The sequence below is a fragment of the Poecilia mexicana genome, unplaced genomic scaffold, assembly GCF_051168715.1.
Source record: "Poecilia mexicana isolate PSO_F unplaced genomic scaffold, ASM5116871v1 scaffold_18, whole genome shotgun sequence".
Lineage (NCBI taxonomy): Eukaryota > Metazoa > Chordata > Actinopteri > Cyprinodontiformes > Poeciliidae > Poecilia > Poecilia mexicana.
In genome coordinates this window covers 24,125,173-24,140,347 of record NW_028263387.1, presented here as the reverse complement: position 1 = coordinate 24,140,347, position 15,175 = coordinate 24,125,173, and the positions used below count along the sequence as shown (strand labels likewise).

Below are 15,175 nucleotides of genomic sequence, written 5' to 3'. Positions count from 1 at the left end.
GTAGGTTGTGATTCAGTTTTAAAGTTGAACATTGAATAAGTACATATATTTTAGAAGACCACAAAGATTTCTCTTTTTGACTTGAAAAATTGCAAATAATTGACTAAATGTGAAAAAGGTTAATGTTGCCAAGTAAAAGTCAAAACATGAAAGGCCACAAATACAATTAAAGTATTTTATTTATATCACTCTATATATATGCAGTATCTGACGAAGGAGACGCTATTAATGACACATTTAAAAGCAAACAAAATATGAAAATACTAAATAACAGAGGATACACTGTGAAGCCTCCCAAATGAACAAAATGTGTTTAACTGAAGCTCCTCCCAGCTAAGAAACAAAAGTCATTTTGCAGCTGTATAAAATATCAATATACTGTCATGAACCTGGTTTCCTGCTGCAAACCTTAAACATCTTTAACATCTATTTCACAACATGTGCGATGCTAATCTGGTTCTGTCCAGTTTCTCTGTTTTCCAGACTCGATATGTCGGGAACCTTTCAGGCGATCAGAACTTGTTGACTGGAACAAACAGTTGGAGGGTTCAGAAAAACTGGTGATGAGTTTCTGTTGAATGATTCACCTCCAGCAGCAACAACCACACATCATGTCTCCCCCTGCAGGCCTGACAGAGAAGCACCTTCATGCTGCCACCTGCTGACAAGAGCCTGATACTACAACTACATTGTTTCAGTTGTAGAAATCACTGACTCAGCCATTTTATGTAAGAAACAAGAATCTAATTTAAGTTCATTAATTTTGATGGTAAAACCGACAAAATCCTGTATTTAATGTGTTTGAACTCTTGAAGATGTTTTTCCTTCAGTGGTTCTCGGTCCAGCACCACTACAAGCAATGTTTGAAGAGTAAAACTATGTTGATACATTTATATAGTAGTTAATGAGGTATGTTTTCATGTCTTCACCATCAAATAAAAATATGTGCTGGTGTTTGGACCCAGTAGCTCCTGTGAGTCCTCCTCTGTTGACCTGGGACCCTTGGAGGAATATTTTAAACCTGTTATTCCAGATCTTGGTTTTGACAGCCAAATCAGAGCCGTGGTTAAGTCCAGCTTTTATCATTTAAGGCGATTGGCGTCAGTGAAATCTTTTATTTCCAGGCAGCATTTTGAAACAGTGATCCACGCCTTTATTTTGACTCGATTGGATTACTTTAACTCACTTTATCTGGGAGTCAGTCAGTCGCTGCTCTCACGTCTGCAGCTGGTTCAGATGCTGCTGCACCACTTTTGACAGGAACTCCAAAGAGGGAACATGTGACCCCTGTCCTGACCTCACTTCACTGGCTGCCTGTATATTTTAGGATTCATTTTAATTTAAATCACTACATAATCTTGCCCCTGCTTACCTCTCTGAGCTTCTTCAACCCTACATGCCCTATTGGTCTCTCAGGTCAGCTGCCCTTGGAGATACCAAGATCAAGAAGGAAGCTCAGATAACTCATGTTTTACTGTTATTGCAAGGATCTTTAGATGCTTTACTTAAAGCTGACATTGAAAAATATGGCAACAGTTATGATGACAATCACTGAATCATCCATCAATATTTATTCAAATCAACATTTATTAGAAATTACATTCTGCTCAAAATACTAGTGTACATTTTTAAACATTCCTTTTTAATAATATATTTTGCTTCTCATAGCAAAGAATACCAATGACAAAAATTTGGGAAAATAATTATCTGTGGTTAGCAGCAAATCAAAATCTGACTAGATCAATTTTATTTTTGAGATTTTTTTTCAAACATAGAAAAAGAACTGCTTTAATATGTAAAATATTTAACATCCAGTCATACATGGAAACAACAAAAATGTAAAAGCTAAACTCAATTATTCTACAAAGTACAGAACTCCATGAAAACTGAAACCCACAGAAATGAACCCTGCTGAATGTGTGGCCCTCTTTAACTTCAGTATCTAATGGGATACCGATGGGAATCTGAAGCACAAATACGACTGAAAAGTAAAACAAAAAATTGGATTAAGGAAAACAAACTGGTAGGCAAAAGTAGACCTCAGTAGGCCAAAATACTGGTCAGTGTCTGACCAGTATTTTGGTCAGACACTGAAAGACACAGTCACAGTGAATCACTAGCAACCTGCAACAATCTGTTGACTAACATTTTCTACTTGCTGTTTACATCATACTAACAGATTTTCCATTCGATCTGATGCCAAAATGGATCTGAGGTGTTTTGTTCCTAAAGTTTTTTGTCTGAGTGACTCTTCATATGATGAGTTAAATCATTTCTACTGTTGCAACTCTTTCCACAAGTCCCACAAGAGAAAGGCTTCTTGTCTGAATGAACGTTCAAGTGACGATCTAGAGTGTCTTTTTGAGAGAAACTCTTCCCACAGGTCCCACAGGAGAAAGGCTTCTCACCTGTGTGACTTCTTATGTGATGAGTTAAAGTCTGTCTATAAATGTAACTCTTTCCACAGGTCCCACAGGAGAAAGGCTTCTCACTTGTGTGAATTCTCATGTGAACATTTAAATGACTTTTTCGAGAGAAACTCTTTCCACAGGTCCCACAGGAGAAAGGCTTCTCACCTGTGTGAATTCGCATGTGATGAGCTAAAGTCTGTCTATAAATGTAACTCTTTCCACAGGTCCCACAGGAGAAAGGCTTCTCACTTGTGTGAATTCTCATGTGAACATTTAAATGACTTTTTTGAGAGAAACTCTTTCCACAGGTCCCACAGGAGAAAGGCTTCTCACCTGTGTGAATTCGCATGTGATGAGCTAAAGTCTGTCTATAAATGTAACTCTTCCCACAGGTCCCACAAGAGAAAGGCTTCTCACCTGTGTGAATTTTCATATGAGCATTTAAAGTGTCTTTTCGAGAGAAACTCTTTCCACAGGTCCCACAGGAGAAAGGCTTCTCACTTGTGTGAATTCTCATGTGAACATTTAAATGACTTTTTCGAGAGAAACTCTTCCCACAGGTCCCACAAGAGAAAGGCTTCTCACCTGTGTGACTTCTTATGTGATGAGTTAAAGTCTGTCTATAAATGTAACTCTTTCCACAAGTCCCACAGGAGAAAGGCTTCTCACCTGTGTGACTTCTTATGTGATGAGTTAAAGTCTGTCTATAAATGTAACTCTTTCCACAGGTCCCACAGGAGAAAGGCTTCTCACTTGTGTGAATTCTCATGTGAACATTTAAATGACTTTTTCGAGAGAAACTCTTCCCACAGGTCCCACAGGAAAAAGGCTTCTCACCTGTGTGAATTCTCATGTGAACATTTAAATGACTTTTTCGAGAGAAACTCTTTCCACAGGTCCCACAAGAGAAAGGCTTCTCACTTGTGTGAATTCTCATGTGCCGAGTTAAAGTTCCTCTTTCACTGTAACTCTTTCCACAGGTCCCACAGGAGAAAGGCTTCTCACTTGTGTGAATTCTCATGTGAACATTTAAATGACTTTTTCGAGAGAAACTCTTTCCACAGGTCCCACAGGAGAAAGGCTTCTCACCTGTGTGAATTAGCATGTGCTGAGTTAAAGTTCCTCTTTCACTGTAACTTTTTTCACAGGTTGAACATGTGAAAGGTTTTACTCCTGTGTGAGTCATCATGTGTCTCGTCAAGTATCTCTCTTTAGAAAAAGTTTTATCACAAATTTTACAAGAACATAACTTTTGCCCTGGTTGAGCTTTCTTGTGCTTTTGTTTTTCAGTGTCAGTTCTGCCTTTCTGCTGTTTGGTTTTCTCATATTTCTCCTTTTGTTTCTGTTCTTTCTTTCTCTTTTTTCCTGGGTCTTCAGAATTGCTTCCTTCCTGATCCTGGTTCTCAGCTTCTGGAGAGCCATGAGAGATGAGTTGGTTCCTCTGTGGTTCTGTTTCATTGAGAACTTCCTCCTCTTTATACACACAATGTTGTGGGAGATCTGGACAAAAAGACAAAACAAAAGCTTTTAAATGTCAATCAAACAAGGAATCCTTCACTTTAACCTTGATGCATACAGGATTTTCTTGGGTTATTATAAAATTAACCTGACAAGAATGAACATTAACTCAATCAACAAGGTTCTTCTGACCAGACTGGAACTAGATGCGAGACAAAATATGATATTATGGACCTCCAGGTCAGCAAACAAGATGATGATAGCATAACCTGACAAATACTACAAAACTTTGTCTTCCTCCATGTAGCTACAGGATATATATCACATTAAAGAATGACAAAAAATGCCTAAAGAAAAACAAAGGGTTTTTAATCTCAACCATTGATATTGTCAGATATTGCTCCACTCACACACTCAACACAAACTTTCAAAAACACGACTAAATCTCAGCCTTTACTTTCCTACGATTCACAGCAGAATTGGTAACAGTGGATGATTGTTGTTAACCGCGCACATGCAGAAAATAATGACAAAATGATCCTATTGAAAATATTTGACATGAATATTGGACAGTTTGGAAGATTAAATATGAAAGGTGAAAATGGACAATGATAATTGTTTAATACACAATTCATTAAGTCATTACATTATTAAAATGTAAACTTAACACTCAATCAAGATAATTAATAATCATTTAATTATCTGTTGTTATCATCATTATAATTTCCTTGTTGCAGTTCCTGCTGTATCACCTGAAATAACGTTTTGATCTTTTATTCATGACTTGTAACTTTGCTCACTGAACTTGTTAGTATGTAGATCAGTAGAGACAAGCAGTGGTTCCTGCGTTCTTGTGAATAAAAAAAAGACATCTGATCTCAGTGTCCTTATATCATTTCACCAAAGTGACTCTTTAACCCCTCGATCACTGTTACTGATGTAACAAATAATGCTTAGCCCGCTAGACTTGTAACACACTGGGAAAAACCCTGGGTTTCGTACTAACAAAGGAGCATAACATTTTTAATCAGGAATAAAAAAATTAAAAAAAAATCACAAAGCATCTGTTTGCCAACCACAAGCAGTATTTTTCTAATCTGTCTCTTAAACTGATTTATGTAATTAGTGATTTATTTATTGTCTAATTTGACATAGAAAGAAGCCAAGTAACAGCAAGCAGAAGATAAACAACATTTTAAAAAAACTAACTATTTTAAACAATCTTTAACTAGTACGAGTAAAGATAAGACTGATGAATCACAAATTGTAACTTCAATATTATATGATAAATAGTAAACGGTCCAGGTCAAAGTTGATCATTCTAAGTAATTTAAATTCTTAGAATTTAAATTACTTAAATTTAAGTAATTTAAATTTAAATTTCCTGCTTAAAAAAAGAGTTTAAAGCACTTTTTAAAGCAGGGAATTAAACCTCAATAACACCAATAAGCAACTAATTTGTAGAATAAAAAGTTAATTCTAGATAAAGTTAAACATAAATAAGACCTTTTACAATTTTTCTTTTTAATCTTTTATGGCTAGCAGAGAAGAAGCTGCTGGCCCTGACAGTCCACCAGTGAATAGTTAATGTTTATAATTTGAGTGGATTCTTTAGACAGGTTTCAGATACAGCGATGTTTAACCAGTCTGACCAGTAAACTGTGAAACTGTTTCCTAAGTATTCGGTGTAAGATTGTCTTTGGTATCCGGATTCTTCCTTAAACTGGTTCGGTAGGCAAAAGGGCGTCAAGTAAACTGTAATTGTCATATTATTTGATGAATAATAGTCGTGGTCGCTGTTGATCATTTTTAAGTCTGTAATGTTTACAGCTGCAGCGGATTTGTTATTACAGAGTTTTTCAGACGAAGCTGAAGTTGGTTTTCAATTCCAACTTCCGATTCGGGGAATGGCTCAAAGGCGATTCCACCTAATTTTTCACGACTTTCTGCATCTTTAATCAACTCTAATTTAAAAACTACAACACATAGACTCTTCAAACCTGGACTGGATTATTCTGCTCTTATTTAGCACCATGTTTGTGATTTGTAAAACTTTTATCTGATTTGTGAAACTTCAATAAACTGTAATTTCAGACTCTTTTTTTCATCTGGATCACTCTAGGTTTTGATGTCTTCGATGTTTTTATCTTTACTTTTTATCTATTTATTAATTTCTTTTTATTTCTCTTTCTTGCCGTTTATGTTTTAATGATGTAAAGCCCCCAGGAAAACATCCCAGTTAAAGGACGTTTAACTAAAGTCCTACAGGGTTTAGAGTCCCAGTTGACGGCGTTTCAACCAAAAACCTAGAAGTTGGAGTCCTTGTCAAACTGTGTTTTTGACTAAAGTCCCAGAGGGTTTGAGTCCCAGGTAAATGATGTTAAACTGAAGTCCTAAAAGGGGTTTTAATGTTTTTATCTTTTTTAATCTTTTTCAAAATCTCTTTCTCTTTCTCACTGTTTATTCAATGCCACATGCTGTTTATATTTTAATTATGTAAAGCACTTTGAAATGCCTTGCTGCTGAAATGTGCTATACAAATAAAATTTGATTGATTGATAGAACAGGGGTGTCCAAAGTCGGTCCTCGATGGCTAGAGACAGCAGGCGCAAATCGTGACACCGCACCTACTACTGGCACTTCCGGTGGCAGGTGTGACAGCTGCCACAAGTGCCACTGCGTTCGGGACTAGCTGCCAGTGCTGCCGCTGCGTTCGGCTGACTTCGGCTGACCTCGGCACCTCTTACTGGCACTTCCGCTGACACCTGCCACAAGTGCCACTGCTTTCGGGACTAGCTGCCAGAGTTGCCACTGCGTTCGGCTGACTTCGGCTGACCTCGGCACCTGGTACTGGCACTTCCGCTGACACCTGCCACAAGTGCCACTGCTTTCGGGACTAGCTGCCAGAGTTGCCACTGCGTTCGGCTGACTTCGGCTGACCTCGGCACCTCGTACTGGCACTTCCGCTGACACCTGCCATTAGTGCCACTGTTTTCGGGTCTAGCTGTCAGTGTTGCTACTGACTTCGGCTGACTTCGGCTGACTTCGGCACCTTCCAAGGGTTGCCACGACCTCATACTGGCACCTCCCACGCCTCACGGACCGCTCTCGCCTATTTTTGCTGACGAGATTTAGGGCGGCCATCTTATAGCGTTCGACCGCTCCACTCAGCGTTATATGTTTAACAGGCACAATGACGTATTTGAACATTTAATCTTTCATAATACGCTGTTTTGTTACTGGAAACCTTATACATGCAGCCATATTTATAAACAGTTGTATTTTTAAAGTATTTTAAATTGTATTATACATACTTCAGCATATTTAAATATGCTTAGTGGGGAAAACAATAGAATAGGAATAGAATATTCTTTGGTGACAGCTTCTGTGTCAGATTTAATATGAATGAATTTATAATTAATGAAAATAATGGTGGATCTGTCACAAAGTATTGCATTTCCTCTTAAGTATTCTGTTCCCTTAAAAAAGCAAATATGCCCTGGTCTATTTTTTATACAGTCTCAAATTTCAGTTTCCAATAAACAGCCTCAGTGAAAACATGTTGACAGTTGCCATAAGCTGTCACTTGTGCCACGGGCTTCTGGGTAAGGTGCCACTTGTGCCACCTTACCACTAGGTAAGGTGGCACAAGTAAGGTGGCCATGAGTGCCACAGGCTGCTAACCTCATTCTCTATCTGTTTCAGACAGAATGTAGAATATGAATAACTTTAGTTCAAACAAATAGAAATAAAATATATCTTAATTACAACATAATTCTCATACATATTTAAATATACAGCCGGTGTTCAGACTTAAACAGAGAAAGACAACTCCTGCACTGTCAGATGGGACCTCTTCTGCAACAGCTGATAATAGCTACCACTAGGTACCTACCACTACAACTGACACTCGGTTGCCATGGTATGTCAGTGCTGACAAGCTCCTGTCAATTCCGGATTATAATTATTTTCATACAATGACCTTAATATAATGCTATTGATTATTAAACCGGGTAAGTTCACTAATATTGACTTATTAGTTAATATTTGTGACAGTGGCAACATGAGATATTGACAATTCCAGAGTGACATTATGTTCAGCATGGTTCCATGACGGTGCACAGGATGTCATAAGTTATAGTGGCTGCCTGGTCTATTATCTAATAGACCAGGCAGCCACTATAACTTTCATTGTTTTTTGTTAAGATAATGCAATTTTAAAAAAAAGAAATATGTTATCATAATTTTCCAAAAATGCCTGTTAACCATTTTTAAATAGTTATTACTTGTTTTTATTTATTAAATTTAATCCCCACTATTTTTCATTATTTGTCAAGTTTATTACAGATTTGTGTGGCATACATGAAGGTTGCTTCTCTGTGTTTGTTTCTGGTTCTGTTCATTGTCTTCAAAGTTTTCTTATTCAAAGATGAGAAAATGACTAAGATCTGAGCTACAAAATGCATTTCAATAACATTTTCAAGGCAGCAGGAGGACTTTCACTTTCAAGTTAAACCACCTTCAAATTTTTTTTACACCAATATTGAATATTGATAAGTCAAAACACAAAGTATTTACACCTCAAAAAATTTGACAATGTGTGAATCCTAAGCAGCATTAAGAACAAGATTGTTACATATTTTTGGAAATAAAAATTACTTTGGGTTATACTTAAGATGAAAATGCTTTTTTCAAAGAAAATTGTGCTGCTTACATATTATTTTATTTGGCAGATATGTTTCAACATTTTTTCAAGTTTATGTCACAAAGTATATGCATACTAATTGATTTGTCAATATTTATTAGCCATTGTATGTAAATACTTTAAACAGCAATTTGAAGTCTACTGTAAAATTCATGTTTAGTCAACGTGTGAATTTACTACATCAGGATCAAATAACTTATTATTCCTCCATGAGAAATTATGATCATTAAGCTTAAATTTATTTTTCAAACTTTAATAATTTCTACAATATACGTTATACAGAGTCTGATTATTATTACTATTATCCAGTTGCAACATTTGGCTTCCTGTTGCACTATGTCAGCCACTGTTCTGCGATATAAACATGGGCAAGGGTTGAATGTCATTTTGATTAAGTAAAAAGTCCTATTAACTATCAGTGATGTGTGATTAACCAGATGTGTCCTTGAACATAGTGACAGGTTCCACTGTAATAGTGACACTTTATAGTATATTCAATTGGCCATCTTGCTTGAATTAAACTCAGTCAAAAATATTCAAAGTGTTAAATGGATAAATAACCAATTACCATTGAATTTTTTTTTATAAATACGCATTATAAGTAACACGTTTTCAAAAAACTGTCATTGCCATCCCCCAAAACATCGGCACCAGTTGTGACAGCTCTGAAACATCCTGGACACCTAACGGTAGCTCTAGTGGAAGCCAGACTCAGCTGTTACAAAGGTGCCGAAACCAATGGCATCCCTTATACCTGCTGTGTATTTAATTAATACAAAGACGAAAGGAGTCGGCTGGATTATTCTGATGAACTTTAGTGAATAAATAGGATGAACGAATCATACATGATATACAAAATGTGTAGGAATTCAGCTAACATAAGTATTTCTGCGAAAAAAACCTCTTATTAAATTCTGTCTTCTTCGTCTGTCTTTAAGTTCTTCTTCTACTAGTAATAAAGCATCATGGGATATGTAGTCCATTTGCCTAAGTCAGCGGCAACACTGACAGCTAGACCCGAAAACAGTGGCACTAATGGCAGGTGTCAGCGGAAGTGCCAGTACGAGGTGCCGAGGTCAGCCGAAGTCAGCCGAAGTCAGTAGCAACACTGACAGCTAGACCCGAAAACAGTGGCACTAATGGCAGGTGTCAGCGGAAGTGCCAGTACGAGGTGCCGAGGTCAGCCGAAGTCAGCCGAACGCAGTGGCAACTCTGGCAGCTAGTCCCGAAAGCAGTGGCACTTGTGGCAGGTGTCAGCGGAAGTACCAGTACGAGGTGCCGAGGTCAGCCGAAGTCAGCCGAAGTCAGTAGCAACACTGACAGCTAGACCCGAAAACAGTGGCACTAATGGCAGGTGTCAGCGGAAGTGCCAGTACGAGGTGCCGAGGTCAGCCGAAGTCAGCCGAACGCAGTGGCAACTCTGGCAGCTAGTCCCGAAAGCAGTGGCACTTGTGGCAGGTGTCAGCGGAAGTACCAGTACGAGGTGCCGAGGTCAGCCGAAGTCAGCCGAAGTCAGTAGCAACACTGACAGCTAGACCCGAAAACAGTGGCACTAATGGCAGGTGTCAGCGGAAGTGCCAGTACGAGGTGCCGAGGTCAGCCGAAGTCAGCCGAACGCAGTGGCAACTCTGGCAGCTAGTCCCGAACGCAGTGGCACTTGTGGCAGCTGTCACACCTGCCACCGGAAGTGCCAGTAGTAGGTGCGGTGTCACGATTTGCGCTCGGCCCTGCTGCGATGGCTGTAAAACAGGGTGACCGGTATCTGATGGGTGAAATATGGCCGTCAGATACAGTTCCCCCACTTTAAAACAGGGAAAACGGTATCTGATGGGTCACTAGCGGAACAAGTCAGCGTCGGACCGGGGGCGGGGCCAATTACCGGGCCCCTTATGTGTATCAACTGCGCTGCTGGAAACTGTTGAGGGGTGGGCATTTGTCTTTTGAGTGAAACAGCCATTGGGACAGACTAGTATATATTACATTGAGGGAAAGTAACTTTAACATTAAATACACCTTTCTCAACAGGCGAGGGCGCACTTTTTCCGTCTATAATCACACATTTAAGCGACTTGAAACCATTCCTCCCTCCCTGGCACCTCCAGACCCGGGCCCCAATGCCCATGGAGGGGCAGCCGTAGCAGCAGAATAATCCAGGCCAGGTTTGAAGAGTCTAGGTGTTGCAGTTTTAAACTAGAGTCGATTAAAGATGCGGAAGGTATCTTTAATCGACTTTAATGGCTGCTAGAATTGGAAAAAAAAACCTTCAGCTTCGTGTTTTTTAGTTTGGTGTAAAAGCTCTTTGAGTTCAGCGTTCGTTAACCAGTCTGCAACTCCTTAATATCTCCAACTTTACTCAACCTGTATCATCAGTAAAACGTGAAGGTGTTTCGTACCTATCCGGTGTAAGATGATCATCGGTATCCGGGTGAAATCCATCAGTCTGCGCTGATCCTCCATCTCTTCTTCGGTCTTGACGTTGATTTCTTTCATCTCTGTCAATGTTTCTCCAGCAGGAGTTTCCTGCTCGTTGATAAACTCTCTCTGAGGCTGAAATGAAGACATTTTCACTGAAAACACTGAAATATTTAACTAAAACACCAAACCTGTTTTCAAACTGTCTTCTAACAAAAGAAAAGCTAACGCTACCTCGTGTGATGAGATTCACCGTGTTTCACTTTGACTGTCCCGAAGAAAATGTAAACGATTTTTAGTTCCCCCGTAAAAGTTCCGCTTTGAGTCTCCTCTGAACCTACAACTTAATTAAATATTTTAGAATATTAATGAAAGTTTAATTTATTTCTGCGACTGAAACACAGTACATAGAATGATTATACACAAACTGATGTTTCCAAGCCTTTTATTTTTGCTAATTGTGAGGATTTTCTGTGGAGACATAATTTAACACGTCTCCACCTGCGGAAACCTTTATGTGTTGTTGAGAAAATAAATTTAAAATAAGCTAGTTTTAAAACTTAACATGTCTTGATTCAAATGGCCTAAATTGTGGTTTTAAATCAGTAACTTATTCTGGCTCTTTGACCTTTATTTTAATTGTAGTTACAGCAGATGGTTTGCTAGGATCGTTTGAACTGCCTTTTGTCTGTGGGAAAACAATACAGTAGAAGTTGTAGCTTTTCACACTCATCTGTGAAAAGCCGTAAACACGGCAGGGGTTTTAGGCTTCAGATAGATGGTCAGAGACAGCTCCTGGTTGGAGGAGCAAAGATACGCCTTATTTGAATAAATTAAAGATAAGAATACGCCTTTTACTATAAAACTTTCTACACAGAAGTAACAAATCAGATTTGCTCTTGCAACTCTCCAAAGATGTCTTTGCTTTTCTTCTTCTTTCCATTTATGTCAGGTAAATGAATGTATGTCTCCGTTGTTCTACAGTTTCTGGTGTAAGTTTGTGCATTGTCTTATATTGGATTAAACTCTGTAATTCTGTGATGTCAACACGCATTGTTGTTTTCCTTCTGGCCACACGTGGCCCGCCGAGAGGACCTGGGATCCAGAGGAAGAGAGAGCCAAACTTTTTCCAAAGTTAACCAATTTAGAATTTCTTCCTTAACAGTGTACAAACATATTCTCATAGCAAATTATAACAATGACTTGTGTCAAAGAAACAGAAGTTCTGTTTTGTTCTGTGAAACACATAATTTATTATTAGAACATTACATCAATCTGATTAATGGAAAAAAAAATTACTCAAAAAATGTAGACTTGGAGTTAGTTATCAAAAGATATTTTTAATCTTACAAAAGAACCGTATTGGAAAATATATTCTAATTTCTTGTGATTGATCTTGTCACTTTGTAACACAGAGCCTAGTGTCAGTATATTGAATTGTAGTTTTGTAGGCTGGGATTCAGTTTTAAAATTAAGCAGTGAGTGACTACAGATATTTTACAGTCAATAGGCGGGTTTTAGCGCTAAAATCACAATCTCATCTTTCACTGCTGATCCTCCCTCCCCCAGGTGGGGAGAGACATTTCAATAAGATAAATATAACACAATTTAAGCAGCATGAGGCATTAACTTTTATTTAAAATGAAACATCAAATCTTTTTGTATTAATAGATATCCGGTGGGCATCCATCATGTAGGTCAGGAATCTGTGAACATTTTACACCAAAGATGTGGCAAGTATCAGAGATCTACAGACTCATTCAATAAATTAGAATACACTTAAAAACCCATTTATTTCAGAAACTTTATAACTAAGTATAACATTATATGCATTAATAACACATAGATGGATGTTTGAAACCCTTTATTTCTCTTGAATATGATGATTTTTCATTTACAGGGAAAGGAAACATGACATTTAAAATTACAACATAACATAAACCACTAAAAAAAACATTCATCCATTTTCACAGTTATCCCCAGTGGGGCCACAAGGGGAAATAGTGTTTAGCATTTTTAACAGTAAGCCCCTCTTTAACTTCAGTATCTGATGGGACACTGATGGGGACCTTATAGGAACCACAACTAGTTATAAAAATAGATCCTATTGGGAAATACTCATCTTAGAAGTAAAAACAACACTGTAATAGTACTGTAGGTTATTTAGTTTTTATACATTTGAATGAAATATTTTCACAGGAATGTCGCCATATTGTTCAAGCTGCAATGCATTCTGGGTATATTACATGTAGTGGTCCAACTGCCTGGCCCCTCCAGTACCATTATTAAGCCTATTTAATTTCGACCAGAGCGCATTGACACCGATCAGAGTGTTCAGCTCTGCCTGCCTCAGACATTTATTTTTAGCTCGTTAAGGTAACGATCAGCTGTTAGCTTGTTGGTTCTGCTGGTATAAATGGCTCAAAGTGTTGTGGAGAAATGTCCAGGGTCCAGATCAGGTCCTTCATTGTGTTCCACTCCCACTGAGCTCTCCTTTCTTTCATGTGGGAAATTATCCAGATTCGCCTCAAGTTTTATTTTATTTTTTATCACAGCCAATAGTGACACCGTGTGGTATTATTTAAAATGACACCAGTCAACGGAATATGATGAACAACTACTCAGGTAAAGTTAGCTTTCCTGTGTTTACTCTGAACGCTCCAGTGCAGAATGGAGCCATCAACCCATCAGAGAAAAAATGGCGACCTCCATGGGAGAAAAATATAACAAAATATGTACATGGCACGTCATCATTTTAAGTACAAATACAACTGAGAAGTAAAATAAAAAACTGGACTAAAAAGCAAGTTGGCAGCAAAAGTAGACCTCAGGTTTATCTTGGTCGGACACTGAAAGACACAGTCACAGTGAATCACTAACAGCCTGCGAGGCCCTGTTGACTTTAACATCTTATAATTGCTGAGTAAATATTCAGACCAGATTTTCCATTGGATCAGATGCCAAAATGGATCTGAGGTGATTCAGCCCTAAGGCTTCTCATCTGATTGAGTCTTCATGTGATGAATTAAAGCAGTGGTTCCCAAACCTTTTCTCCTGCCCCCCCAGTGGTTCCCAAACATTTTCTGGGACCCCACTGTTTTCATGGGGATTGACTTTTTTGGGAGCAAAATGAATGTACGTAGCTGAACATAGACAACAACATAGCCTACAGGCTACTTGTTAACAAGCTTAAGGTGCTGTATTGATATTAGCTAGTCATCTTTTAGCTAACATTACCTGCATCCAACAGCTTAACTCAGTCTGTTAGTTTGGGGGAAAACTGTGAAAAGTTCTTTGCGTTTTGATGGTTTGCTGCCGTGATTCTAACACACCTGTAGCTCTGCACAGCAGCAGCAGGTCTCCTTCACTGCCGTTGCGTGTAAAGGCGGCTCGGAAAAACAGATTACCACATGTTAACAACGGATGAAACAGTTTTAACCGTTGATAAAAGTGACAGAGGACACAGATATGGGGAGTGTGGAAGCCTCTACTGTATCAAATTGACATAGGAACAGAGAGTTGGCCAATATAAGGTAAAAACCCAGCGCATACAGTGTTCATGTTTTTTTTTCTTCCAGACGGGGGGTGTGCCCCACAGTTTGGGAACCTCTAAGTTAAAGTATTTCTACAACTATAACTCTTTCCACAGGTCCCACATAAGAAAGGCTTCTCACCTGTACGAATCCTCATGTGATCAAGTAATTGTGATTTCGTCCTGAGACATTTTCCACAGGTCACACAAGACAAAAGAGAAGGGAGTTTAGTAAGGGGAAATTTTTCTGCCATAATCCAAGAGCACACAGAAACACGCCTCTACCAGCTCTTCAATATTTCAGGCAAGGCACAAAAATGTGGCACAAACCAGGATGTAAAATCATTCATGTTAGGTAAATTGTATTATTATCAACTATTCGTTATACTTTTATACTGCTCTTACCTTATGTACTCTTATTTGTTTTAGTCATATCTTTTAAGGAATGTTTCTGCATTGTTAATCACTCTGATTTCCTTTCTCAGAGGGCCTCTCTGAAGAAGAGCAGTGACGCAGCTCTTCACAGAACGCCCTGCTTTTGACCTCTTAGATAGCTGTAAAACCGTCGCCGTGAAGATGTACAACTTGCTCTGTTTGACCCTGTGTCAGAAACTGGAGGCGCTGTAACTGTGTGATGAAGTGTTATTTCCCCCTCCC

At 38.5% G+C, this 15,175-nt stretch overlaps 1 protein-coding gene across 2 annotated transcripts; it reads right to left on the bottom strand.

Annotated features, from left to right (window-relative positions):
* Positions 1-1,552: 1,552 nt before the first annotated feature.
* Positions 1,553-11,389, bottom strand: LOC148154282 (uncharacterized). Of its 2 annotated transcripts, XM_088016167.1 has the most exons (3): positions 11,221-11,389; positions 10,968-11,121; positions 1,553-3,911 (listed from the first exon to the last, which is right to left on the bottom strand). In XM_088016167.1, exons 2-3 carry the CDS (start codon positions 11,062-11,064, stop codon positions 2,227-2,229), a joined length of 1,782 nt encoding a protein of 593 aa, XP_087872293.1. In that variant the 5' UTR covers positions 11,065-11,121; positions 11,221-11,389; the 3' UTR covers positions 1,553-2,226. The 2 variants fall into 2 exon arrangements, with proteins under 2 accessions (XP_087872293.1, XP_087872292.1); XM_088016166.1 differs by having other exon boundaries at positions 10,968-11,389.
* Positions 11,390-15,175: the final 3,786 nt, after the last annotated feature.

Bases quoted from the DNA above. Each gene is read 5' to 3' on its own strand.
- LOC148154282 (XM_088016166.1), bottom strand. From the start codon at position 11,136: ATGTCTTCATTTCAGCCTCAGAGAGAGTTTATCAACGAGCAGGAAACT. The intron at 3,912-10,967 runs GTACGAAACACC...CTTTTTGTCCAG, and splicing joins GATCATCTTACACCGGATAG to ATCTCCCACAACATTGTGTG.